General features: G+C 51.7%; 2 protein-coding genes across 3 annotated transcripts in view; one reads left to right on the top strand and one right to left on the bottom strand.

Moving 5' to 3' along the window:
* The window catches only part of Lrsam1 (leucine rich repeat and sterile alpha motif containing 1), a 33,251-nt gene extending 13,401 nt beyond the window's left edge, over positions 1–19,850 (top strand). For both annotated transcript variants that reach the window (XM_027423772.2, XM_027423773.2), the window contains exons 11-26: positions 30–160; positions 651–680; positions 794–916; positions 1,376–1,515; positions 2,406–2,450; positions 5,349–5,419; positions 6,441–6,540; positions 7,634–7,721; positions 9,845–9,919; positions 11,252–11,332; positions 12,693–12,788; positions 14,782–14,880; positions 16,033–16,164; positions 17,093–17,174; positions 17,750–17,895; positions 19,233–19,850. In XM_027423772.2, the coding sequence (XP_027279573.1) occupies positions 30–160; positions 651–680; positions 794–916; positions 1,376–1,515; positions 2,406–2,450; positions 5,349–5,419; positions 6,441–6,540; positions 7,634–7,721; positions 9,845–9,919; positions 11,252–11,332; positions 12,693–12,788; positions 14,782–14,880; positions 16,033–16,164; positions 17,093–17,174; positions 17,750–17,895; positions 19,233–19,358 (1,565 nt within the window). In that variant the 3' untranslated portion in view covers positions 19,359–19,850. The remainder of the gene's footprint in view (positions 1–29; positions 161–650; positions 681–793; positions 917–1,375; positions 1,516–2,405; positions 2,451–5,348; positions 5,420–6,440; positions 6,541–7,633; positions 7,722–9,844; positions 9,920–11,251; positions 11,333–12,692; positions 12,789–14,781; positions 14,881–16,032; positions 16,165–17,092; positions 17,175–17,749; positions 17,896–19,232) is intronic.
* A 1,255-nt stretch (positions 19,851–21,105) lies between these two features.
* Positions 21,106–27,534, bottom strand: part of Niban2 (niban apoptosis regulator 2) — a 48,049-nt gene continuing 41,620 nt past the window's right edge. Inside the window, exons 7-14 of the mRNA XM_027423770.1 lie at positions 27,246–27,350; positions 26,981–27,143; positions 25,412–25,599; positions 24,298–24,453; positions 23,806–23,922; positions 23,509–23,616; positions 23,315–23,426; positions 21,106–23,026 (exon numbers count right to left, since the gene is read on the bottom strand). Of these exons, the coding sequence (XP_027279571.1) occupies positions 22,434–23,026; positions 23,315–23,426; positions 23,509–23,616; positions 23,806–23,922; positions 24,298–24,453; positions 25,412–25,599; positions 26,981–27,143; positions 27,246–27,350 (1,542 nt within the window). The 3' untranslated portion in view covers positions 21,106–22,433. The remainder of the gene's footprint in view (positions 23,027–23,314; positions 23,427–23,508; positions 23,617–23,805; positions 23,923–24,297; positions 24,454–25,411; positions 25,600–26,980; positions 27,144–27,245; positions 27,351–27,534) is intronic.

Here is a 27,534-nt window from a genome sequence, read left to right as displayed (position 1 = left end):
ACCAGCCTGCGCCCCTTCCCCATCCATAGAGTCAGGACTGGAGTACTACCCGCCTTCTCAGTACCTGCTGCCAGTCCTGGAGCAAGATGGAGCTGAGAACTCCCAGGACAGCCCCGATGGACCCATAAACAGATTGTCCAGGGAAGAGGCTGAATGGCAGGTAAGATGAACAGCCAGCGTGGGCGTGTCTGTGCAGGTACTGAGCCGCTGGCCTAAGAAGTTGTTCAGAACTGTAACTAAAGATTCCTCCATTCGGAACCACAGACCCAACTACCACAGCTGTCACCACATCAGGTGTCCAGGTCTCCGCCGTCCCTTGAACAAATCACGTCCCTTTCCCCACCAGCAGCAGCACCTTGGGAACTGTCCCCACTCACTCTTCGATTTTCATTTTATCTTACTTGTTTTTTATTTTTTAATATGTAGCTAAGGATGGCCTTTGCACTTTTAAAAATTATTTACTATTGCTGCATGCCTGCGTGCATGTGTGAGAAGCATACAGTATTTCTCATGCTGGCGCCCCCCAGGTCCCTGTGTCAGTTTTCACCCTTCCATCTCCTCATCCCAGAGAAGCAGGCTGGGTGGATCGGGGTATATAGTGGGAACCATGGCTACGTCCCTCTCCTCACCTCTGGCTTTCTCCCCCCCAGAACCGGTTCTCCAGCTATGAGAAGCGAAAGGTAAGGGCTTCCCTGCCACTTTTGTTCTGGAGTATGGGCAGCTCCTCAGAGAGTTGAGGGGCAGTTTCCTCCTGGCTCTGCTGTAGACACGGGCAGGCATCTTGTCCCCACAGGAGCAGAAGATGCTGGAGAAGCTGGAGTTTGAGCGGCGCCTGGACCTCGGGCAGCGAGAGCACGCTGAGCTGCTTCAGCAGCGCCACAGTCACAAGGATGAGATCCTGCAGTCAGTAAAGCAGGTGTGTGGCCTGGGCCCCAAGTCTGGCCTCCTGGTGGTGTAGGTCCCCAAGAAATGGGGTTTTTTTGGAGGGGAGTGGGGGGTTCCAGACAGGGTTTCTCTGAGGCTTTGGAGGCTGTCCTGGAACTCGCTCTTGTAGACCAGGCTAATCTCGAACTCACAGAGATCCACCTCCCTCTGCCTCCCAAGTGCTGGGATTTTTGCCCAGCTCTGAGGAAGTGTTAAAGCAGGGGATTAAGCTGCCCCACCATCCCCTGGAAACAGGAATGGAGGCCCTGACTAGATACCCTGGCCAGCCTCCTTGGGCACAATGGACTCTCAAGGGCCTAGTGGGGAGGGAGGGACCAGCCCAAGGTCACAAAGGACTTGTACAAAGTGAGCTAGGAACTCACCTCTCCTTCCTCCAGTCAAAACCCCAACTGTGCCTACACCTGGGGTTCCTGTGCCTCCCCTACTGCAGGAGCAGACACGGCTAGAGCAGGGCCTGAGTGAGCGCCAGCGCTGTCTGGATGCAGAACGGCAGCAGCTGCAGGAGCAGCTGAAGCGAACCGAGCAGAGCATCGCCAGCCGCATCCAGAGACTCCTGCAGGACAATCAGAGGTCAGTCCTGGCCAGTCCCCAGAATACCCTTTGAGGGCCAGGGACAGAGGGTCTTTTCTCACAGTCTTCACCCCTGCCCAAGCATTCCTGTGCTAGGATCCAAGAAAGACATTTCAGTTGCTTTGATTTGCAGAAAACCTATCCTGGGGATTACAGAATTGGCTTCTGTCACAGGACTGTTGATTGCGCTTACCACCACCCACCCCCCCATTTCCCTTTTACATATTAGCAGGTAAAAACCACAGCCTTCAGCATTTGGTTTCCAAGTAGCCTGTTGCCTGAGGGCAGCCACTCACCCTATAGGTAACAAACTACTACTACCAAGAGCGGTTCCTGATAGGGTTGGAGAGGAAGGAGCCCAGTAGAGCTCTCATGTCTGAAAACATCTAGTTAGGGGTCCACCCCAGGAAGACTCTAGGAACTGGCTGTAGCTGAATGCCCCACTAGCCCCAGGCTTCTTTCTTCCAGGCCTTGGGTCCTTGTTCTTCAGTCGTCTTCAGTGACAAAGTGAATGCATGCAGGAAAGAGATACTGGGCTGGTGCTTCTATGCCAGGCACTGTGTGTTCCCACACTCTTTATTATTTTTTATTATTTATTATTTCTCTGTGTAGTCCTGGCTGTCCTAGAACTCACTCAGTAGACCAAGCTGGCTTCAAACTCACAGAGATCCGCTGGCCTCTGCGTCCCGAGTGCTGGGATTAAAGGTGTATGCCACCTTATCCTGTCTCCTAAGAAGTACTTTCACTATCCTGTCATAGGAGAGCCTTAGAAGGCTTCCCAGCCCAAGAACAGAGCTCCTGGGTGGTGGACTCAGCCAGTGTGATGAGGTTGGCAGCTTGGTTGGAAGCAGCATTGCTGGTGCTCACAGCTTCCCTGCTTCTTCCCACAGGCAGAAGAAGACCTCTGAGATCCTTAAGTCATTGGAGAATGAGAGGTAAGTGAGCTTCTAGGACCACATGTCTGGAGAAGGTTCCCTGGGAGCTCACCACTCTGGGGAAAGGGAGCCATAGACTCCTTGCTTGTACTGTCTAGGAGAGCCACCTCTTAGCATCTAGTTAGGGATCTTTTAGTTCTTTAAAATATGTACACCCTTGAGAAAAACTGAGAAATATGAAAGAAGGAAGATGGATCTATAATGCCCATCTGTATTTTAGCTATCAAACAATTTTTTAAAATTCACATTTAGTCCAGGTATGGTTGCACATGCTTTTATTCCCAGCTCTAAGAGAGGCAATCAGATCTCTGAGAGTTCAAGCCCAGCTTGGTCTACAAAGTGAGTACCTGAACGCCCAGGGCCACATAGAGAGACCCTGTCCCAAACCAAAAATAAATGAATAAAATTTTTAAAATCCACATTTGTAGAAATAAAAAGAATGTGATACTTTTGGCCCCCAAACCACAGCTGCCCAGGTCCCTCAAATACAGTGAAATATTTGCCCAGAACAGTGGTTCTCAACATGTGGGTCACAACAAGGAATTAATTGACCTTTTCACAGAGGTCACCTTAGACCATTAGAAAACACAGGTATTTACTTTTTATTTGTTACAGTAGCAAAATTACAGCTATGAAGTAGCAGCGAAAATAATTTTGTTGGGTGTCACCATAACATGAAGAACTGTGTTAAAGGGTCACAGCATTAGGAAGGTTAAGAACCACTGGCCTGCAGCCTCACACATTTTTCCATCTGCTCTACATGCTTTGTGATACCAAATGTAATGAAGATGCTATGCAAATAGCAACCCTGCCCCATTGCTTAGGAGATACAGGGGAAATATGCTCATGCCAGTAGAGACACAGATTTTTTCCAAGTATTATTGGTTGAATCTACAAACAGAGAACCCACAGATACACAGGACTGGCTGCATCCCTCCATTGCTGTACTAGGCAGCATTAAGCAGAATGGACTCAGCATAGCTCTTCAGATGTTTGCATGTGGAAAGCAAAGGGACCCATCCCCAGGGTTCATGCTGAACGTCTGCGATAGACAGAAACTCCAGGTAGTGGCCCTTGTTTTTTCTTTGTCTTGGGTATTTACCAAGTTGGCTACTTTGAGGCATACCGCATTTGTTGTCAAAGAAATAATAGGTCAGGCTTGGCATGTAGCTGTCATTCTAGCATTAGGGAAGTAAAGTAGGGGTTCAGAAGGATCAGGAGTTCAAGGCCAGCTTCTACTGGGTAATGAGTACTCTTACCAGAAAGGGACTGAGAGATGGCTCAGTGAAGAGCTTCTCACACAGGCATGAGGGCCTGAGTTCATACCATCCTTAGCATCTGCCTAAAACCCAAGCATGGAGTGCATCCTGTAATTGCAGGGCACAGGGTAAAAACAGGAATCTCTAAGACCCTCTGGCCAGCCAGCCTGGTGAGACCAGTGAGCTTTAGGGTCAGTGAGAAACCTTGTCCCAAAAAGTCAGGTAGAGAAGGACAGAGGAGGACACTCAGCATTGGCCTCCAAAGACAATACATGTACACACACAATTAGTGTGGTGGTGCATGTCGTAATCCTAGCCCTCAGGAGGATCACAAGCTCAAGACCAACCTGGTCTACATAGGAAGTCCCAGGCTAGCCTAGGCTACATAGTGAGGCCTGTCCATAAAAGAAAAAGAAAATTAAAGAAAGGAAAGAAAGAGAAGCAAAAGATAAATGATGGTGGGAGGGGCTGGCACCCTCCCTGAGATGTCTCTGTGACTCTTTCATGATCCTTCTGGGTCCCCACAGTAGCAGTACATCTGAGCTGTCCGGGACACCTCTCCCAGCCATCTCAGCCCTCCCCACACAGGAGCATCTTCAGAGTGCTCCCTGGGTCTGTCCTGCCCAGTCCACCTGTGGCTGCTGAGGCACAGCTGAGTGGTAACGGTGGCACACCCATTCAGCCCTTAGTGTCAGACCATGTCTGGAGTTGCGCTAGGCCAGGCCCAGAGGACAGCCCCGTCCAGGTGGCAGCAGGTAGAGCCTCTCAGAGGATCCATGCCTTTGAACCAGTCCCACACAGGAACATGCAGGGTGCTGATTGCAATTGAATGCAAAAAAGCACACACAGCATGCACTGTGTGTATGTGAAGTTACCTTTAAATCTTTTTCTTAGTGTCATGGGTGTAGTTCTGTGCCCAAGACCTTGTTTGCAGGGGGCTGGAAGAATGGCTCAGCAGTTATAAGCACTAGCTGCTCTTCCAGAGGAACCGAGTTCAATCCCCAGCACCCACACAGCAGCTCACAACCATCTATAACTCCAGGTCCAGGGGATCTGACAGCCTCTTGTGGCCTCTGTGGACACTAGGCATGAATGTGAAACACAGATACACATGTAAGGTAAAAGACCTATACACACAAAATGATATTTTTTAAAACCTGCTCAGAATGCAGAGGCCAGGGCTGCATCGTAGAGAGACCCTGCATCAGAACGAGGCTGTTCTTAGGCTGATGCCCCCTTTCGCACTGTAAGTGAACTGTTTTTTGAGGTAAATATGCAAAGGGCATTCAGGTGAGACTCTGACTTCTCACAGACCTGCTGTCTGTCTACATTCCTCTCGCAGTGCAGGAAGGTGCCCCATTGTCTGACAGTGTCCTTCAGTGACCCGGGTTGTGAGGCATCTTCCCGTTTGTTCATAGAACTGGCTCCTAACGTTGGTCCACTGTCCTAAAGAATAATTATCTTCTGTAAAGCCAAGGCTCAAGGTTAACTCCCCGGGAGATGTGTGTGATACTGTGGGCATGCAGCATGGATTGGCATATCAGGGCAGGCTTCCTGGAGGAGGTAGAGTTTATCTGTTAAGATTCTTGTTGGAATGAATGGATGGGTTTGAGTTTTGTGCTTCTTTATTTCTTTCTAGAATAAGAATGGAACAGTTGATGTCCATAACGCAGGAGGAGACAGAGAACCTGAGGCAACGTGAGATCGCCGGTGAGTTGTAGGGTGGGAAAGGTGAGGTTTTGTGGACAGGTAGACATTATGAGTAGACCATTCCCTCTCCGTCTCAGGGGGAGGGTACCGAGTGTCCACCCTGAGGAAGGACAGCCAAGTCTGTCATGGAGGCAAGCTTGGATTCTGAGTCTGAAGTTTCCTGTCTGTAGAATGAGGAACCTACAGTTACCCACCTACCACACTGATGGTGTCATTCCTGAGCATGTCACAAACCTTACTGCACTGGCTTCTGCCACTGAGAGCCGGGGTCAGCCTCACCTGGCCACTCTTCCCCTTCCCAGTTGGCCCTGAGCTCCACAAGGTCCGTACCAATGAGACCCGATCCAGCCCAGCACGGAGAACTTGCAGCCACGGGCTGGGGAAGGGCATTTGTCATGGAGGGGCTTTCTGTGTGCCAGACTCACATGCTCACCATACCTACAGAGGGGTTAACTCACTGACAGCTCTGTTAAAGGGACCAGCGGCCAGGGCTTTGTGGTTTCAGCCTTTCAAACCCGGTGGCTATTACTTTGATTGGACAGGCTAGGCAAGCACATCACTACTGAGCCACACACATCCCCTTAAGACTTTTATAATTTTTTTTAAAGATTTATTTATTTATTATGTATACAGTGCATGCCAGAAAAGGGCACCAGATCATATTACAGATGGTTGTGAGCCACCATGTGGTTGCTGGGAATTGAACTCAGGACCTCTGGAAGAGCAGTCAGTGCTCTTAACCTCTAAGCCATCTCTCCAGCCCCAGTATAGATTTTTTAAGGCTGGGTGCTGGTGCTCATTTGCAGTCACAGAACTCAGGGTGCTGGGGCAGGAGGATCGAGAGTTCAAGGCCAGTCTGGGCTACTTAGCAATACTGTCAAGGAAGGAAGGGGAGGGGGACTTTTTAAGAATGACCGACCTTCCAGCAGTAAGCAGGTAAGCTCTCTGGGCCAGTCCTTACGCAGGGACCCCCGAGAGCAGCCACCTCTTCTCAGCAGCTCACAGCCTTTTCTCTCCGCAGCCGCCATGCAGCAGATGCTGACTGAGAGCTGTAAGAGCCGGCTCATTCAGATGGCCTATGAGTCTCAGAGGCAGAGCCTGGTCCAGCAGGCCTGTTCCAGGTAAGGTAAGGAAGAGCGTGTGTTCCCAGGTGAGGGCCCTGAGGGGGTCAGCTGGGCATCCAAGACTGGAGTGAGAGCAGGACCCTGAACTCCCTAGGCCATCCCAGCCTTGGCAGTGTTATCAGGACAGGTGATGGCCAACCTCTGGGTTTTCCTGTCTAGACTCATGAGGCAGGATTAGGCAGTGTTGAAGTGAGGGCAATCATCTACCTCTCTGTGCCAGGTGCTGATCTGTCTGTGGAACTATTATCCGCCCCCCCCCCATCAAAGCTGAGGTTCTGAGGGGGGCGTGGTCACAACAAAACAAAACAAACAAGAAATTCAAATCTTTGCCAGGCATGGTGGCACACGCTTGTACTAGCACTTATTGAGTAGAGCCAGGAAGATCAGGAGTGCAAGGGTAAACTACATAGTGAACTCAACACCCACTTGAGCTACATGTCTCAGAACACACACATACACACACACCCTGCTAGAGAGGTGGCTCAGCTGTTAAAGTACTGGCTGCTCTTGTAGAGGACCAGAGTGCAGTTTGCAAAACACACATGATGCCTCCAGTTCTCAGGGACCTGATGCTGTCTTCTGATCTCTGTGGGCACTGCACACATGCAGTGCACTTACATATATGCAGGCAAAATACCCATAAACATAAAAATAAATCTTTTTAAAAACACCAAAAAAATTTTAAAGTTAATGTGAAAGAAACCTAAAGCTAACGTCTTGTTGCTTGGGAATCCTGAGGTTTCAGGTTCTGTGCCAGTCACCAACCTTGTTGTAGGGTTGAACACAGAGTACAGCCAGAGTGGAAATGCTTGAAGGAACATTCCAGAGGCTGAGTAGCTCATCAGGGCAGTAGCTGGGCAGGAGCCAAGCATCTACTTCAGGGGGTGTTGTGAAAGAGATCCAGTAGGGGACCTGGGTGATTATCTGCCAACTTGGAGCTGTGCCACCCTCCCTGATGTCCGTGAGACTACACATGTCCTGTCAGTAATGTTGAGTGATTGTTTGTTTATCTCGGTCCCCTCCAAGGTGCCCAGCTCACAGCGGGTGCTCAAGAAGTACTCAGTGAGTGACTGTGCTGTTTTTCTGACAGCATGGCTGAAATGGACCAGCGGTTCCAGCAGATTCTGTCATGGCAGCAGATGGATCAGAGCAAAGCCATCAGCCACATCCTTCAGGAGGTGAGCTCTTGCCCAGGGCCTGACTACAACCAACCTCCTGTAGGACCCAGGGACCTTATGACCTTGGAGACATGGGAGCCTGAGCCTCCAGGCATAGCCCTCTGGTCCTTTCCCCCTCCCTGGGGACACGCATCCCACCCTGATAGGGAGTTCAACCTAAGGACTTTGTGCCCAGAGGTGACTGATCCTGCTCAGGGAGCTGGGCAGGGCCTCTGTCTCTGCTTCCGCATGCACACTGTTGCTCTCACCCACTGCCTTTGTCTGAGGCTCAGAAGATGCCAGGCAGAGCCTGAAATGGATCAAACCAGGGCCCTGCTATGATCCTTTAGCCTTTTTCTTTGTATTTGTATCATCCCAGACCTGCTCAGCCATCTTGTCCACTTCCCTTCCTAACTCTGTGTTGACTGTCTGTGGGACTTGTCTGCGGGTTCCCTGTTTCTCAGGGAGGGCACCTGCCTCTGGTTAAGGAGAGGCAAGGGATCTGGGTAGACGTGGCACCTGTCACAAGCAGGACCTCATCTGTGAAATGGGCAACAGAAGCAGACATGCCATCATCTGTTATAGGAATGCAGCATTTGGGGCTGGACTTTGGCTCAGTGGGTAGAGATTCCTAGCATGTCCAAAGACCAAGGTTCTATCCCAGCACTTCAGGAAACCGGGTGGTGGCATACATCTGCCATCCTGTCATGTGGATATAGGAGGATCAGAAGTTCCTAGCTACATAGGGAGTTTGAGACCAGCCTGGGGTACATGAGACCACCTCACCTCAAAAATAATAATAAGGGGCTGGAGAGATGTGGAGAGATGGCTCAGGGGTTAAGAGCACTGCCTGCTCTTCCAGAGGTCCTGAGTTCAATTCCCAGAAACCACATGGTGGCTCACAAGCATCTGTGATGAGATCTGTGCCTCTCTGACCTGCAGGCATACATGTAGGCAGAACACTGTATACATAATAAATAAATAAATCTTTAAATAATAATAATAAAGAGAGTCTGGTGTACTAGTGCACCCCTTTAATCCCACTGGGGAGGCAGAGACAGGCAGATCTATGAGTTTGGGGCCTGGTGTACATAGTGAGTTCTAGAATAGTCAGGGAGACATAAGGAGGCCCTGTCTCAAAAATAAAAAAAGTAAAACAGAAAAGACAGATGGAAACTGAGTGCATAGTGTGGGACATGGAAAGCCTGGTGGCAGCCCTAATTAACATGGGAACAGTGGGCTCTGTCACGGCTGATACAGGTACGCCAAGTTCCTCACTTATGTTCACCCTCATTACCCTCTTGTCCCCTCTGTTCCCATGCCTTTCATTCATAAATACACATATATAAACTATGTATATATATATATTTTTTTCTTTTTTTGGTTTTTTTGAGTCAGGGTTTCTCTGTGGCTTTGGAGGCTGTCCTGGAACTAGCTCTTATAGACCAAGCTGGTCTCGAACTCACAGAGCTCTGCCTGCCTCTGCCTGCCTCTGCCTCCCGAGTGCTGGGCTTAAAGGCGTGCGCCACCAGCGCCCGGCTGCATCCATTTTTTGGTACAGCCTTCTGTACCTCCGCATTTGGGGCCATCCTTCCGTCCTGTACACCACTGTTAACCTGAGCTTTCTCAGTGGAGTCACACAAATGCAAACCTGCTCTTTGACCCCAGAACCTTTAGTAGCACCATCTGCCCCTCCCCAATAAAATAAAAAATTACTTCTCAGCTGGGCAGTGGTGGTACACTCCTGTAATCCCAGCACTTAGGACGCAGAGGTAGGCAGATCTCTGAATTCAAGGCCAAACTGGGATACAGAGTGAGTTCTAGGACTGCCAGGGCCACATAGAGAAACCCTGTCTCGAAAAACACAAAAAGGAAAAAGTTACTTCTCCAACCAGGTGTGGTAATATATGCTTGTAATTCCACCACTTAGGAGGTTGAGGCAGTATGATTGAGTCAGGATTCAAAACCAATTTTAGTTTTGCATCAAAAGGAAAAAGAGAAGAGTTATTTTTCTGTCTCCCCAGAAGCATAAAATCACACCAAGGTGTTTGTAGGCAGGTGCTGCTCCCTGTGGCTGGTGTGCACTCTTGGAAGAGCCAGGGAGTGCAGCCTCAGCCCAGTGGTCTGTGTGTGGTCTCTTGCAGAGTGTGATGCAGAAGGCTGCATTCGAGGCTCTCCAGGTGAAGAAGGACCTGGCGCATCGGCAGATCAGGAACCAGGTGGGTGTGGCTGGGCCACCGGTCCTGCTCCCACGTGCAGACCTGGCTCTTCAGGGCCACAGTCATTAAGTCTCATGGCTGGCCAGCTCACATAGACCTCCACTTAGAAGACCTTCTTTTCCATAGCAACCAACAATGGGGCTGTTGGCTTGTGCCTTAAACAGCCCTGGAGATGGTCTCATCCCAGAGCCTGGCCAGAGCCTGCTGGACAAATACAGTGTGTGTTTCCATGATACATGGGCAACCCTAACATGACTCTTTGGGGAACTGGCCATCTCAAACTCCAGTGCTCCCACAGCTTAAAGTGACTGAACAATGGCTTCCCACATGAGTGGGCAGCCAGGACCTATGATCTGCTGAGGAAGAACCCTGGCCTGGTAGGAGGAGGGCACCCCCCCATCCAGTCTCCACTACTGACCTGTGGATTGGCCTTGGGTAGGACCCCTGCTGGACCTTGTGGGGCTGGGGCCAGGGGCGCTGCAAGCTGCCAGGCTATGGGAACACACATCGCTTTGTGTTCACACACCGAATCTCACATTTTTGCATGGTCTTTTTCTTTCTTTTCTTTTCTTGTTTGACCTAAACCAACTTTTCTTTTTTTTAATCTCTTTCTTTAATTTCAATCCCACATTGCCAGACATGAAGCTCATTCCTCTGACCAGGGGTTGGTGGGGTCAGGGACTCAGGTTGGAAGAGGCTACAGGGTCATTGGCTGGCAGGGGTTAGAGAAGTCACTGGCTTCTAAATGACCCTGTTCCACTTCAGACCCCAAGCTGGGATGTCCCAGGTAAATGTTCTCTCACTTAACTGCTCTGTGTCAGTTTCCTGGCCCTTGTAATGAAGGCAATAATACACCCCAACGGCCAGAATACTAGTGAAATAATGCTGCTGCAGCCCAGGCAGCACACAGTAGGTGATCAGTAAATACCTGCAGCTCATTACTGAATCATTTTTGTTACCCCTTGGTCCCCTTGACGGCTCCATGGAAGAAGCATGATAATCCCACAGTCCACAGATAAAGGACCCCATGGTGACCAGGAAGGAAGCCCCTTTCCATCTCAGCCAGTGCCCACTCTGAGATGAGCCCTGTGCTGGGCTCCTGGTCAGTGGTGTTGACCAAAACATGTATGTCCATGTTCCAGGCCACCCAGAGCCATGGAAGGCAGCTTGTTTCTACCCCTTTAGTGAGGTCTCAAGGCCCACAAGCTCCACTTTGTCCAGGGCTACCCAGCCTCCTGACAAATGTTTCTGAGTCCGTACTTGGCCAGGCAGCAGTACATAAGGGAACCATGGTGATTGTGAATCAACGCCCCTGTCTCATCTTCTGTTTAGATTAGGCTAATAGAAACTGAGTTACTGCAGCTGACACAGCTGGAGTTAAAGAGGAAGTCCCTGGACACAGAGGCGCTTCAGGTATGTGAGGCTCCCAGCCAGACAACCCTTACCCCACGCCCAACCTCAGCGCAGCTGCTGCTCAGGCCCAGGCATGGGCTTCCCCAGAAGACAGAGGGAAGGTCCAGCCCCAATAGAACCAACATGGTCCAGGATCACAGGTAGCTTTGTGCTGGGCAGGAGGGTCAGAGGAAGGAGGGCTTCATTGCCAGGCCTCGTGGACACCATCACCATCTCCGCATTCCCTTCTCTGGGCTGGTGGCTGTGTGGTCAGGTGGGCTTCAGGTCCTAATCTCTGGGCTGATATTCCCTGATGGGGGAGTCCTGGTGTCCCAAGAGCATGTGAGCAGAAGCTGGCTTTGGTTCTGGCCTGGTTGTCCCGCTCACAGACCCCAGAGGGCAGCACGGATTGGACTGGACACTGGGACCTGGCTGTGGCTCACACATAGCCTGGCCATACAGCCTTGGCACATGGAGAAAAGGGGTGCCCTTCTCCCTTCCCTAAACCTCAGTCTCCCCAGGTGCACACAGGGACAAGGTAGGTGGCATGTGAACACACGCCCATGCCAGGCTTCCAAGCAGTTTCCATCTGTCATTGTCTGTGCCCAGGAGAGGAGTCTATGTTGACCCACAACCTTCCAGTATTGAGAGTACCACTGCTCCAGATGGATAGGTGGCTCAAGATATGTCATTATCCCCACTGGGCCCCTCTTTCAGCCTTCTCTAAGGTAGAAGCCGTTGTTCATGGCTAGCCTGTGTCATCAGCCCGTCAGACAGGTTCTTGGTGAGCCTCTGATGGTTTTCACAGACGAGGAACTGGGCTGCACAGAGAAACTGCCACCACTGTTTGTCTATGTCCATTTGAGTCACAGGGCTATCACTGTTGGGACCTCCATGGGGTTTCCAAGAACAAGAAGATAAATTGTGACCACAAACACATGACTGTTGGCATGTGTCTCCCTGTGGGGCAGCCTCCTCATCTGTTTATGGTGCCCCCCTCTTTATCTGTATGTGCTACCCTCTTCCTCATTGTTCAGGTTCCATATCAACCTTCTTGCCATTTACTTCCACCCACGTGCTGTGGTCAGGCAAGACCCACAGCTTGTCATTCCTTTTATTTGGCGTTTCTCACCCTCCATTGTCATCATCATGAGGGTCCCATGCCTGGCTTGAAGCCCACAGAGGAGGGAGTTGAGGACTTGGGAGTAAGTGGGTAGCATGCAAGAATAGAGGTGCCTCTGGATTCTGTCCTTCAACTCGTCCTAGAGGCGTTAGTCAGAGCCCTGGATTCAGTTAGTGGGGCTCCCCGGCCATGCCTAGCTGTATTGTGGGGACCACTGCAAGAGACCACAGTGGCCTCAGGTCTGACCCTGTGTTGCAGGAGATGGTCTCAGAGCAGCGCTGGGCACTCAGCAACCTGCTCCAGCAACTACTCAAAGAAAAGAAGCAGCGAGAAGAAGAACTCCATGACATCCTGGTATGCTCTTGGGCTTCCTGAGCGTGTGTGGGTCACTCGGGTGTGTGTCCCTCGGGCATGCTGACTGTGCTTTTGAAACACTTGTTATTCCAGTAGTAGGTGCTCACTCATCAAAGGGGAACTTAAGGTACCAAAGAAAAGTGTCACTTGGCAACTTTTAGTTTGTTATGTGCTCAGTTTGTTTTAGTTCCTTATGTATTGTCACAGGGAGTTTATTTTCTTTCACCACCCAGGTTATAGTCTACCCCTGTGGGGAATCAGCAGCCAAGCTAGAGTCAGCTGTCATGCACACCCAGAGTCAAGAGCAGAAAGGAATGGACATGCCACCAGTTTCTTAGCCTCTGTGCATAGTGCTCCCTGTGTCCTGAAGATTTGAGGGCAGGGCTGAATTCTCTCTAGGACAGGAGTGGCCCAGGCCTTCCATGTGACCTCTGCCTTTTACTCTAGTGTATATCAGGTTGGCTGAGCCCCACTTACAGACATCACTCCAGACAGTTTGGTTCCCACACTAAGGACCAAGGCTAGGCCCACCAGCCAGGCTGAAAAGGTGGAATCGCTCCTATCTTGTGAATGTCCCAAATGTCCATCCTAGACCAGTTGAGAAGAGTGAGACCAGCTCCCACAGGGCACACACCCCAGGCGATGTGTTTCGCACCCATCCGAAGTGACCCCGTTCCCCAGGATGTCCCACTAGTGTGTGAGCGGTGTCCCTACCCTCAGCCCACCCAGGAGCCACACGTCTTAGGGAGGGAGCACTAGATAACAGACAGTCAAGACCACGGACACGAAGGAAAATGTTGCCTGGCAGAGTGGAGGAAGAGCATGAGTTCCATATGTTCCCAGGCCAGCCTGGGACATAGCAGTATCCTATTGCCAAAGAATACAGTACAGAGAAAAAAGGGGGAAAGGGGCAGTGAGATGCTGAGCAGGGATCAGAGCGCTGTTGCCAAGCCTGACGACCTGAGTCCTAACTGGCGACACACATGGTGGAAGGAGAGAACCAACTCGCACAAGTTGTCCTCTGACCTCTCTCTCTGTGTGTGTGTGTGTGTGTGTGTGTGTGTGTGTGTGTGTGGTGAGGGTAGGGAGGTACAGGCACAATAAATTAATGTGATATACCAATTAAATAAAGAAAAGTGTAGTTCTTGGCCCTCTCAGGAGGGACCACCAAAGACAGTCAGATGCCAAGCAGCTGAGAGATGCCTGCACAGCATCTGTCCAGAACACACAGTCTAGAGCAAGATAGACTTGTCCAGATCTTGATGTGACCCTGGGCCAAATACAGATCTCTCACTGTCATGGAGTTGGGAGAAAAGAATGGCACTGGGATAGCGCCCACCCAGAAAAACCCGTTCCAAACATTTCCCAAGTGGCAGAGTAAAGACCTCACTGCCATTGGTGTCAGCCTTGTCCAGCAATACGGCCCTTCTCCTGAAGACCTGTAGCCACCTGCCTAGCATCAAGATCAGGCCTGCTCCTGGGGACAGAAATGGCTGCACAAGACTTTGCTTCCCGCCGGTCGTTGGTGGAGCACGCCTTTAATTCCAATACTCAGGAGGCAGAGGCAGGCGGATCTCTGAGTTCGAGGCCAGCCTGGTCTCCAGAGCAGAGTGCCAGGACAGCCTCCAAAGCTACACAGAGAAACCCTGTCTGGAAAAAACAAAAAACAAACAAACAAAAAAAAAGTCTTTGCTTACCACAAACAGACCAAAAGGGGTCACTCTCAGAGCTAGTAGCGGAGTGTGGGACCCAGTGCAGGAGGCCAGGAACAGGGCTGCCCTTGCCACATATGTGGCATTAGACAGCCCATTGCCCTTCCCACGCTCATTCCCTGCAGCTGTTGGGCACAGCTGTGCTTCCTGTCTTTGCCCTGTGTCTTAAAGCAGGGAGAGCAGGTGGATGGATGAGAAACCCATGCAAGCTCAGAGGGGCTCAGTTGGAGACATCTATTTCCTGACTGAAAGCTAATGGTGCTGACTTCTGTTCTTGGCAGGTGGAATTAGAAGCCAAGAGTGAAACCAAGCAGGAAAATTACTGGCTTATTCAGTATCAACGGCTTTTGAACCAGAAGCCTTTGTCCTTGAAGCTGCAGGTAAGAGCCTTGGTGCTCATCTGGCCCAGGAGCTCTCAAGCTCTCTACCTCTTTCCAGAGGTTCCTCAGCCCAGCCCACCAGGGACCACTGCACCACACTGGGGACCATCACACCAGCTCCCTGCAAGGAAGTGAGCATTCATTCTGATTCGAGAGGAAGAAAGACACTGGTCATTGTGGGCATGAATAACTCTGTGAGCTGTGCCGGTGGGCAGGGCAGATGTGCACACACACACAGAGTTTTCATTTGATTTCGAGACAAGGTCTCCCTATGTAGCCCTCGCTGACCTGGAACTCCCAGAGATCTTTCTGCCTCTGCCTCCCTGAGTATTGGGATTAAGGGTATGTACTACCTACCACACCTGACCTAACATATAATTTTTTTTAAATGTTTAGTTTTTGGAGGATTTTGTTTTGTGTGTGTGTGTGTGTGTGTGTGTGTGTGTGTGTGTGTGTGTGTGTGTGTTTTGTTTTGTTTTGAGGCAGGGTCTCACTGTGTTTCACTGGCTGTCCTAGAACTTGTCATGTAGATCAGGCTGGCCTTGAACTCACAGAGATCTACAGGTCTCTGCCTCCCAAGTGCTAGGATTAAAGGTGTGCGCCAATAAACCCAGCCTAGCTTTGCTTTTTTATTTATATGAATGTATGTGTGCCTGTGAAAGTTTCCATACACCATGTGCATGCAGGTGCCCCTGGAGGCCAGAGGCATCAGACCCCTGAACTGGAGTTACAGGTGGTTGTGAGCTGCCTGGTGTGGGTGCTGGGAATCAAACCTGGTTCCTCTGAAGAGCAGTGAGCTCTCCCGGTCACTGAGCCCCATTCATAACACTCTCATAACTTGCTTTTCTCTCACAAATACTGATAGACAGCTTCCCATCCATGCTCACACCCCACCATCGTGCTCAGGAGCCTGAATAGTGCCCAGTGTGTGGCCTGGCATCTTTAGCCAGCTCCCTCCTGGTAGATGTTAAAATGGCATACTATTTCAAGGAAGAATAGCAGTGACCTCCCTTGTGGGTGAATCTCTGCACTTTTACACATCTTCCTCTGGGGAAAAGCCCAGGGACACTATTTGTCCCCTCGTGAAACCAGTGGGATCTCCTCCCCCTTCCACTCTGAGACCCTTGCCTTCCCCATGGGGCCGTCCTGCAGGAAGAAGGCATGGAACGCCAGCTAGTGGCCCTGCTGGTGGAGCTGTCTGCCGAGCACTACCTGCCCATCTTCGCCCACCACCGAATCTCGTTGGACATGCTGAGCCGAATGAGCCCTGGAGATCTGGCTAAGGTGGGCAGCCCTTGTCTTGAGGGAAGTCAGGAAGGCTGACCACGCCTGGACCCAAGCTGGCCAAGAGTTGGTGTATAATTTGTTCCATTTTGGTGAGACAAGATCTGTCCCGATCAGATGACTCTGGGTTCCCCTGCATCTTTGCTGGAACCGCTGCCCCTCTGCCTGTGCTCAGCCTGTCACCCCGCTAAGAAAGTGAGGAGTGTGGGCCTTCACCTGTAGGGCCAGCTCAGAGCTTGGGAGCTTGGGAGCCAGCCTCAGCCTGTGCCACGGTGTCACATCCGTAGCACCTCCTGAACCCCAGTAAGATCCTGACCCCAAGCTGAGCTCCTTTCATGGAATTAATCCACGTCTCTTCAAAGTGAAATAGCACTGATGCTCACCAGCCCCCACCCACCCACCCCCACCCCACCCCCGGACTCGAACGTGCCTGGTACCTGGTATCTCACACACCAGCCACGAACCTAGAACTTGCCTGTGAGTGGTCTGGTCCTCTGCTGTCCTGTCTCACCTGGGACAGATGCAGGCACAGGTGCAGAAGGGCTCTGTGACCCCGCAGGGCTCTGGGCCGTGAGCTGGGGCTCTAGGTATGGGGCATTGTTGCTTCAGTAGCTCTGTGTCCTCAGCTCCCCATGTACAGTGACAGTGGGGGTCAGGGGAACACTGGGCAATCCCTGTTCCCTGAAGCATTCAGTAACAATCACGTTACAGAGTTCCTCAGCCCCCTACACAGCTGTGGTGAACCTCATGCTGACCCAAGGCCCAGGTGCCGTTTGCATTGAAGGCGCCTGAGGTGGGGCGTGAGGCAGTCCTGAAGGCTTGGGCACATGTAGCTGGGCTACATATGTGTAGAATTATATGTAGGAGGGCTGGCTCTCGCTCAGACCTGCCCTCAGTTCTTGGTCTGCTCTTCCCTGTTCTGCCACAGGTGGGTGTCTCAGAAGCAGGCCTGCAACATGAGATCCTACGGAGAGCCCGGAACCTTCTGGATGTGGCCAGGGTCCAACCAGGTGCTGACCCTAGGTTCTTCCCAGGGCTGTTGAGAGGCCCAGGTGTATGTGGGCTATGGCTGGCAGCCTAGGGGCTACTGGCTCCAGGGCAGAGCCCTGGGCACAGAAGGGCTTTGCTAGGGAGAGGACTGGGGAACAGGGAGGCAGTGTTCCCATTCTGCCTTCACCTCATGGACTCATTCTGTTTCCTGGGGAACCTAGTAGAGGTTCAGCCACTAGCCACTAGCCACTAGCTACTAGCCACGGCGCCTATCCTGCAGCTCCACCACTAGATGACGATGTGGCTCCAGGCAAGTGGTGTTCCCTCTCTCCGAGACTCAAGTTTCTGAGCCCTGAAGGTCCACAGAGTGTACAGTAGCTGGGCAGAGAATTCATTCCCGTCTCACAGACGGAGATGTGGGAATGAATAAAGCTCAAAAAGAAAAAGCTTTTCCCCTGCTCTTGGACTGAAAGCACCCCCTCCTTTGCCCCTCACATCACTCACTTTGGGGTACACACAAGCCAGGAGATCTCCTAGGGATTGGAATCATCTGGGCATGGCTCCCTGGCTTAGCCTGTCCCTCTGATTTCCTCAGAGTTGAAACCACCTAAGGATGAGGTCCTTGATGTCCTGGAGACCCCCGAAGCCCCTTGGGAGCCTCCCGAGTCAGTGAGACCATCTGCTCCCCCAGCAGAACTAGACATGCCAACCTCAGAGTGTGTTGTGTGCCTGGAACGTGAGGTGAGTCTATGGAGATGCCACAGAACCCAAAACACAGGACACAGAAATGGCCCATTCCTATGACCCAGATATGAGCAATGCTAACCTCAGTTTCTAGAGGTCCTCCCCCGCCCCCCACAGAAGAAGGATCTTTCCCTCAGCTTATTAACTGTATTAGGGAAAATTTCCCCCAACATGACTCACCAAGAACATGGTCTTCCCTGCCAAGTCTTTAAAATTGTTGCAAAATTAACACTTACTGCAAAAAGTAAACATACCATTGCTTAAAGCACAGATCTCCCTCATCCACCAAGGGAGGGATCAGACTTAGGAAGGAAAATAGCCAGGAGCTGGCATGGTGGTGCATGCCTGTGATCCTAGCTTGTGAGAGGTGGAGACAGCAGGGTCCCCGCAAGTCTGTGAGCTTTGTAGCAAGACCCTGTCTCAGGAAACCCAAAAAGGGCTAGAAAGATGACTCTGACTTGCTCTTCCAGAGGACCCAAGTTTGGTTCCCTGCATTCATGATAGGTGGCTTACAACTCTAGGAGACCCAACACCCTCTTCTGCCCTCCATGAGTCCCACACACATAAATAAGGTGGCCATGGTGGCAGCTGGGTAGCTGTCCGACTTTCAGAAAACTCTGGGTGGAGAGCAGGGGCGTTAGAACTCTAACCAAGGCCCTGTTGTCAGGCTCTGGAAATGATTTCCAATTTCTTTCTTTTTTTAAGTGGACTTTTTTTTTTTAAGATTTATTTATTTATTATGTATACAACATTTTGCTCCCATACATATCTGCACACCAGAAGAGGGCACCAGATCTCATAACGGATGGTTGTGAGCCACCATGTGGTTGCTGGGAATTGAACTCAGGACCTCTGGAAGAGCAGTCGGTGCTCTTATCCACTGAGCCATCTCTCCAGCCCAATTTCCAATTTCTTGATATGCTCAATGACTCTGAAGAGTTGAAGACCATGGGGTCATGCTAAAGCGGAGTCCAGGCACACATACAAGGCTAGTGACCCATAAGGTTGAAGTCATTTTAGACAAGTCATCAGAATTTGGCAGGTACACACACACATACACAGAATAATTAAACAGGCTGAGAGCCAGGTGGTAGGTGGTACATGCCTAGTATCACAGCACTTGGGAAGTAGAGGCCGCTTGGTGGTAGTGCATTTGGCCTAGCATGCAGAAGAAAGGGCTGTTGGATTGTAGATATTTACATGCTCTTGCAACCCATAGTGAAACAGGCACAAAACTGCCAACAGGCCTGACTAGGTTTTCACACACACACGGCTATGCTCCTAGGGCTGGGATGTGGTCATTAGCCTGGGTGCTAATGCTGCTCTCCCTGCAGGCCCAAATGGTCTTCCTCACCTGTGGCCATGTCTGCTGCTGCCAGCAGTGTTGCCAGCCACTACGCACCTGCCCACTGTGCCGCCAGGAGATCTCCCAGCGCCTCCGGATCTACCACAGCAGCTGAATGCACAGCCAGCTACCAGCGCTGGCCCTTGCTTGGCACCATCTCCACCACTGCTGGGCTCCCATGCACCCACGTTCCCCAGACTAGGGCAAGATTACCATGGCCTTTTGGCACCACCTGCCAACCCCACTGCCTTGAGCTCCAGGCAGGCAGGTGGGGTGTCCCTTGTCTGTGATATAGTGGCTATTCTGGATAGTGCACAGGAGATGAGGCATAGCTGCCTGCTGGTGATGGAGCTCTGTGGCATATGAAGGTGGCCATGCTACCAGCAGGACTCAGGAACCCACGTTACTAGGCAAGCCTTCTGGGGGTGACCATGTCTGGAGGCCTGAGGTGGAGCGATGTCCCTGGGAAGGGGTGGACTATGCAGAACCACTCCCCAGCCCTCTTCTGCTGCTTTCTGAATACCCACCCTCCCATGTCTGCATCCTCAGCCCACACAGGCAGGCTGATTCACCGCAAGAACACTAATAAATCTGAGTTCCTCCCTGAGTAACCTGTGGGTCCTTGGGGACTTGGGAGGGATGGGAGTGGGCTGGGTCCTAGGACAAGGCAGCTCCTCTGGGGAAAGGGGCCAGAGCTGAGGCCCCTGGGCCAAAGGGAAGGCAGCAGAGATATAACCCAACGGAGAGTTAGGGAACACCTCTTCAGCAAAGGACAAGGGCAGCAGAGCCAGGGACAACCTCATTATTTATAAGCAGCTTGTGCTTGTGGAGTGGGTTGTGTTCCCTGCAGTGATTGCCCTAGGTAAGGGGACTGCCAGGGCAACTCAAAAAGACTGAGTTGGGCAGTTCACCACCACCAGCTGTACTGATGTGGGGGGCATTTCATGTGGCATGGCACCCTTCTGCCCTTCCCAATATAAAGTACATGGCCTGTAGCATGTACTCAACAGATGCCACTTGACGGACTCTGGCACTAGCATGGCCATTGGCACCTGGTGCAGGCTGGAGCCCACCCTCGTGGCAGGCGTCACCTGAAAGCTCCGTGGCCTCTCCCTTCTGTATGAGCCTCAGTTTCTCCCTCTAAAACAGGGCATTATAAGAACGGGTCAGAGTCAGGGTAGTGCACGTCTTTAATCCCAGCAGAGACAGGCAAATCTCTGAGTTCAAAACCAGCCTGGTCTACAGAGTGACTTCCAAGATAGCCAGGGCTATAGAGAAACCCAGCCCTTAAAAATTAAAAGGGGGGTGGATTAGAGAGAGAGCTCAGAAAAGAGGTCAGCATTTCAAAGTTTGGATTCCCACACTCACATAAAAGACCAGGCATGTTGGCAAAATGCATGCAATCACAGTACCGAGGAAGCCGCGGTGGGCAGATCTCAGGGCTCACCAGACAGCCAGGCTATCCTAATTGGTGAGTCTCAGGCTAATGAGAGAGCTTGTCTCAAAACACAAGGTGGAGTGACTCCTAAGATCCTTTGGCTTCACCGGGCAGTGGTGGCTCACGCCTTTAATCCCAGCACTTGGGAGGCAGAAGCAGGCAGATCTCTGTGATTTCTAGGACAGTCTGGTCTACAGAGCGAGTTCCAGGATAGGCTCCAAAGCCACAGAGAAACCCTGTCTCAGAAAAAAAAAAAAAAAAAAAAAAAAAAAGGATTTCTTTGGCTTCCACATGCACATGTTGAGTTCACAGCTGCACACATACAGGGACCTCATAGCTCATATGATGAGTCCAAGAAAGCTGAGATGAATGAGGTCCCTAGACACCCTAGGCCCTGGTCTCCCGGACCCCAGAAGACATACAGTGAGCTTTAAATAAAGCATTTATTCAGGAGCAGAAGCTTACACAGTTTGCATAGATTCTTCATACCTTATCTGGAAGGGAGATGGAAACCCCCAAGGCACTAGAGAGCATCAGAAGAAATTAGTGACATGATTGAGTAGGGCTGGGGCATTGGGTGTCCCTGCGTACCAGCCACATTCTATGGGCCTTGGGCCCATGCTTGGAGAGCAAGTCCATTGGACAAAGAACATGGCTGGGAGGAGACCTCCTGGGGGCCTTGAAGAGGCAGTGTCTCCTTGCTCTCCTCAACCCCAGTGTAAGTCTGGGGAGGCCCAAGGTGAAGGTCATGTATCAGTCATCCTTGCTTGCTGTGACCCTCATGACTAAGGAGACAAAACCCAAATGGCTCACAAGGACACTGGAAGAGAGGTCTAGAATTGTCAGGGTTAGAGTGGGACTCAAAGGCCAAGTATGGTCTTCAATAGTATCTCGGAAAGCCATGGTCCTCAATGTCCCTCAGGAGCCCCTCCAGTTTCCTGGCAGGTAGTGAGTACCTTGGAAAATCTGGGGAACGACAGCCCACATCCAAGCTCTTCCAATGGCAGTTGTAAGCCCAAAGTGGGGGTGGGGAGCCAGGCAGACGGACAGAAACCATGTGCACCCAAGACAATCCAGCTTCCAGCTTCTTCATTTTGCCATCCTGGCCTCAATCGGACACTCCCAAGCTCCCAACCCCCAGCCCCCAGGACACTTCCCCTGCACAAACTTCCACTTTCTGGGCCTTTCTCTTTCCATCACAGATCCCTTGTACACTCCCCTATAAGACCCCCCCAAGCCCCACCCTCCCACAGCAATAGCCAGCAAAGTGAGGCCAGTGACACTCAAAGTCTATCTAATCTTGGGCCTGCAGAGAGGGGATAGGACAGAGAGTGGGCCCCCTCCTCTTCCTGCCACCTTGGTACCAAGGAGCCCCGAGTGAGATGACAGAGCTTACCAGCTTCCTAGACTTGAGTAACAGCACCACCAGTGCTTTCACCCACCTCCATCCAAAGACGACAAGAACCAACATGACAGCATGAGGGCAAGAAAGGCTCACCAGCCCCTTGCATAAAGAGGAAGCCCTCAAAATCAGACCTAGCATCGGAGACCAGCCCACAGAAAAACGGGGCAGTAACAGGTATACTGAACCCCATAAAGTGACTTGGGTAAGCCAGACCCTGGAGGTGCCACACCACCCCAGACCCCTCCCCCACAAGGCACAGGCTGGGGTACCCCTCCCCAGAGATGAGCCCATAGTGCCCAAGGAGAAGTGGCCCAGCGCAGCATCCAACAGAAGCCTGGAGAGGACGCCTAGAACTCTGTCTGCACTCCTGCGCTGTCCTCAGTGGTGGTGTGGATGGGGGGACGGCTACCAGGGCTGGACACTTGCTCCCCAGTCTCTTGATCACTGGGCTTAGGGATATCAATGTCCATAGCCTTTCCAGGTGGGAGATGCCCAAGGGGTGAGGCTGGTGGTGAGGAGGCCTCGAGGACTGCTATGGGCTGGGGGCTCTCCTGGACAGGGGCCCCATTGAGAAGGGGGCTGGCTGGTGGGGGACTCTCAGCCTGCAGATCCTGGGCCAGCAGGCCTCGGAGCTCAGTGACACTGTCCGGGGATGCAGGTGAAGGCAGTTCGGAGCCAGCCTCAAAAGGCAGCCCTGACTCCTCGTCCTGGATCACGGACACCACCTGCTTGACACGCTTGCGCTTTTCTGTGAGTGTGGCTGCTTCAGAAGGGCTGGGGCTGCCACCACTGTCACTGCCATCGCCGCTGTCCCCATACTGTTCGCCCCAGTCAATGGGTGCACCCTCGGCCAGCAGGTGTAGGTTGGGGTCACTGTTATGCAGAACTATGCTGTCCCGGTAGAGGTTATGTTTGCGCTGCACTGCGGCCTCCTTCACAGCTGAGAAACCACAGGAGAGAGGCAATGCTCTTAGCACAGGGACCACCACAGCAAACCACCTGCCTCACCCCAGACCTCCGTGCTGCGAAGCTATAACTCAAGCCCAAAACCTAAGCCAGCAGACACCATGACCCTCACTGGCCACTCTCAGCAAAGCCAGGAACCAGAGAGGAAACCAGGCACAGAGAAGCCAGTAGTCCAACCCAGCCTCCTCTTGCAGGCTTGGGCCTCTCTATGCCCTTAGCTAATGCCACCTAAGACTCCCCTGGGCTGGCCCTCCCCGCTCACCCTGCAGGATGTCCTTCATGACTGTCTGCAACACCACCTCTTCGTATGTGTTCTCCACCAAGATGAACCTGGCGAAGTCCTCAAAGATCAGTTCCTGGAAGCGTGGCAGCTCCTGCCAGGGAAGAGGTAGAGATGCGTCAGAGGCTTTACCCCTCTGGATGGACCCTAAAGGGCTAGGGCAAGCTGGGACTCACCGACTTGCAGGTGGGGGCCAGTTTTTTGAGCAGGAAGGGAATGGTGATCTGCAACAGTGCCTCCCGGAAGAATCTCTTGCGCACAGAGCTGCTGTCATAGTCGTATTTCTGCAGGGAAGGACATGTGAGAGGGACCCTGGGTCAGGGACTCCCCTAGCTGGAGGAAGGTCTAACCCAAGCCCAGAGCACTCACAAGCACCTCAACACCAGGTGCTGCCTGGGGATGGCGGCTGGACAGTCAGCTCTGGGTTCAGCTGGCCATGCAGATTCCAGCCCAATGGAGGCAGCCAGTCTTACCTTCAGCACTCGCTCCAGAATCCTCTGGATGGACTTGCACAGCTCCTCCTTGGTGGGTCCCTTCCCCAGCTCTTGGTGCAAGAGGGTTTCGAAGGTGTACACAGCATTGTCCATTTGCTGAAAGGCAGGCATACAGCAGTGCTTGTGAGACCCTCCCAGGGTGACCAGAGCCCCTTCCTGCACCCTTGGCCAATGTCCCCACCCCAAAGCTGCCATGGAGCAACTAGAGATGGTCTGGGGGTTGTATGCTCAAAGAGTGTCTGGGTACAGGTGTCTGTCTGAGAGTGCGGAAATCCCAAGAAGGGGACTAGGCTGTAAGGACAACTTCCAGGGAGGAAAGGGTAGATCCTAAGGAAGTCTAACAAGTAGCCAGAGTCAGTCAGATGAGCAGGAGGCAAGGTGCTCAGAGAGGCATGGGAAGGGGAGAAGGGGCTCCCTCTTGCTGTGATGGGGGCCATGGAAAGCTAGTGGGGTGTGGGCTGGTGGGCACACCTCTCTCATGTGGATCTGGGCTCGTTGCTTGAACACAGATGTACTAGACACGTCAAAGCGCTGCTGCAGCCCATCAAGCCGCAGGGGCTCCATCTTCTCGTAACAGCTCTGCATCTTCAGGGGGTGGTACGCCAGCTGTGACAGCTTCTCCATGTACTGCAGGGGGCAGAGACACATGGCTCCATGCACCCATACTTTGCCTGGGCCTGACACCAACTACCCTGGGATGGGCTCCTGGAAACTGTGCCCAATAGGGGGCCCAGGAGAAAAGGAAGGCATCACGGTGCTGAGGGGAGGGGCCAGCCCATGCACAGTCCTCTTCCCCTCTGGATGCTGATAGCCTTGGGCAAACACCCACTCTCTGAGCATCACTGTCTTCAGGTCTCAAATCAGCAGACATCTCTTCAGATTCCTAAGGCCTCTGGGTTCTCAAATTCTGGTTATTACTGCCTGGGACTCCCAAACTTGAAGTCTAAAGGAGGAGGCTAAAGTTCAGGACAGATTCCAGACACAGGCAGCCAATGAGGGATATTCACCCTGAGAGCTAGATCAAAAGGGGCATTAAGAAAGGGGCATTGCTTCAGTGTGGGTGTGTGACTTGTTACTGAGGCAGCCCATACCCTAATCTTACCTTCCCTGCCTCCTTCCTTCATCCCCTCACCGTCAATTCCTTTTTCTTTCTTTCTTTCTTTCTTTCTTTCTTTCTTTCTTTCTTTCTTTCTTTTTCTTTTTTGGTTTTTCAAGACAGGGTTTCTCTGTGTAGCTTTGGAGCCTATCCTGGCACTCGCTCGCTCTGTAGACCAGGCTGGCCTCGAACTCACAGATATCCACCTGCCTCTGCCTCCCGAGTGCTAGGATTAAAGGCGTGCGACACCAATACCCCAACTCCGTCAATTCCTTTTATACTTTTGCAACCATCTTGCTTCATACAGACTGATAGTAAAGGGTAACATTATCTACTCTTTCCTCTAGCCGCCAGCCCCCTGTTGGAGTGGATGACTTTGCCCTGTGCCTGTGGTCTCTGCAGATGCTGAGAAAGAGCGGCACACCATGAGACACACAGCTGGTGCTCGGGGGGGGGGGGGGGGACACCAAACCTGTACACACACCTTACCTCATTCAGTTTGTTGATGCCACCCTCATTGATCACATTCAGATTCATGTCTGTGACTTCTTTGAAGAAGACGTCCCGTACCTCAGTGAAGCCCTGGCTGGTGGGTACCATCAGGGCCTCCAGTATGGATGGGATGTAGGGCTGGACGTGGTTCCTCACACACACCTCCGCCTTGGGGAGGATGAAGGCTGCATGAGGAGGGAGAGGATTTAGAAGGGCGGGTGGTGCCTGGGACACAATCCACCCCATCCCACCATCCCATCCTAGGCACAGTCCATCCTGGATACCAGAGAAGCTACTATGTTATAGGTGCTGGTGACATGAACTAGCTCACTGACCTCAGAGAGGAATCAGCAAAACAACAAATCAAAGAAGGGAACCAAAAACTGAGTGCAGTGGCTTATGTCGACCATCCTAGCACCCCGAGAGAATTAGAAGTTTAAGACCATCCTCCGCTAGATATTTGAAGCTACAAATTTAAGGCCAGCCTGGATATGTCCCACAAAAAGAAAGAAAGGAAAGAAACAAAGAAAAGAAAAGAATTGGCAACACGGGTGCCTCTGTGGATCCAGGGAGCTTCGTAGAAGCTGACCCCTGCCCTGGAGCAGGGTGGCATGGCTCTCCACAGCCAGTACTTCAGAACATTCAAACCACAGCATTTTTACCCAGGGGATGTTCCCAAGTCACCCCACTTCTTGCTCAGCTAATACTTATTGAACACAATAAATGTCAACTCTCAGTCAACTCCCAGTGACTATGGCTGGTCCATAATCACCACAGAAAGCCACCACCTGCTGGTACTGTGTCAAAGGAACACAAAGTGAATAATGAAGGGAACACATGCAACCCAGGGAAGTTAAGTATTTCCAAGGTGACACAATGGTCCACCAGGTGACATGTCACCAGACCTGAGTTGGCTGAGGACAGACAAGAGGCCTGAACCTCAAAGACAAAAACCTCCCGCTTTCAAAATCTGAGCTAGAGTCAAAAGCCCGTCATCTTAGGAACTCAGGAGGCTGAGGCAGGAGGATCATAAATTCAAACCTCACCTGGGTAACTTACAAGACTTTGTCTCAAACAGTTAGGAAAAAAAAAAAAAAAAGGCTGGAGCTGCAGCTCAGGAACAGAGTGCTCATCCAGTGTGGATGAAGCCATAGGTTTGATTCCCAGAACCTCCAGAATCCAATGTGAAGAAATAAAATTTACAATGAGCAGTGGTGGCACACGCCTTTAGTCCCAGCACTCGGGAGGCAGAGGCAGGCGGATCTCTGTGAGTTTGAGGCCAGACTGGTCTACAAGAGCTAGTTCCAGGACAGCCTCCAAAGCCACAGAGAAACCCTGTCTCGAAAAAAAAAAGAAAAAAAAAGAAAAGCCAGGAGTCAAAAAAATAAATAAAATAAAAACCACCAAAAAAAAAAAAAAAAAAACCACAACTTAGAGAAAAATTAGCAGGAGTCAGAGGGCCTTGGATCTGACTGATTTTTCAGTGGAACAACAGGCCAGTAAGAGATCACACTACAGACTACAGAGAAGCGAGCCTGGTCCTGGAGAGGCGTAAACAGCACCTACCCCGGATCTTGCTTGCCAGATGCTCCTTGGAGGTGATGATCTGGTCCATGTCAGTGCGAATGACAGCCTCCATGGCTGGCCGGGACAACTGCAACTTAGACAGTACCTCCTCAAAGTGCACCTTGGCCTGCTCAAACACCAGGCGGTACACAGCATCGGAGATCTGTGAGTACAACAGAGACGTCAGTGCCAGGGCTGAGCGCAGATGGCCAACTGTTCCCCCTCAATACCCTGGTCCCTGCAAAGGCGTCCCATGTCCACACACCTGGATCCACTGTCGCTGCCGTTCCTGTGGCTTTCCCTTCAGCCGTGGGCCAAGCTCTGCCTTCAGTGCTGGGCCCAGCTCTTCCATCACCAGGTTGCTTAGTATCTAGGATCAAGAGGCAGGAGTCAAGGCAGGGGCTGGTATCTATCCACCTGGCTTGCTTCTCTGTGATTCCAGCCACTCAAGGCCCCTCTGGAAGGCATCCTCTATAAGATAAGTCTTATAAAATATATAGAATTATGATAATTAAGACTGAGCTAACAGATGAGAAATCCTAGTCATTGGCCAA

The sequence above is a fragment of the Cricetulus griseus genome, chromosome 6 (genome assembly GCF_003668045.3).
Source record: "Cricetulus griseus strain 17A/GY chromosome 6, alternate assembly CriGri-PICRH-1.0, whole genome shotgun sequence".
Classification (NCBI taxonomy): Eukaryota; Metazoa; Chordata; class Mammalia; order Rodentia; family Cricetidae; genus Cricetulus; species Cricetulus griseus.
The sequence above is the reverse complement of the archived record's forward strand: the minus strand, read 5'-3'. Positions and strand labels throughout refer to the sequence as shown.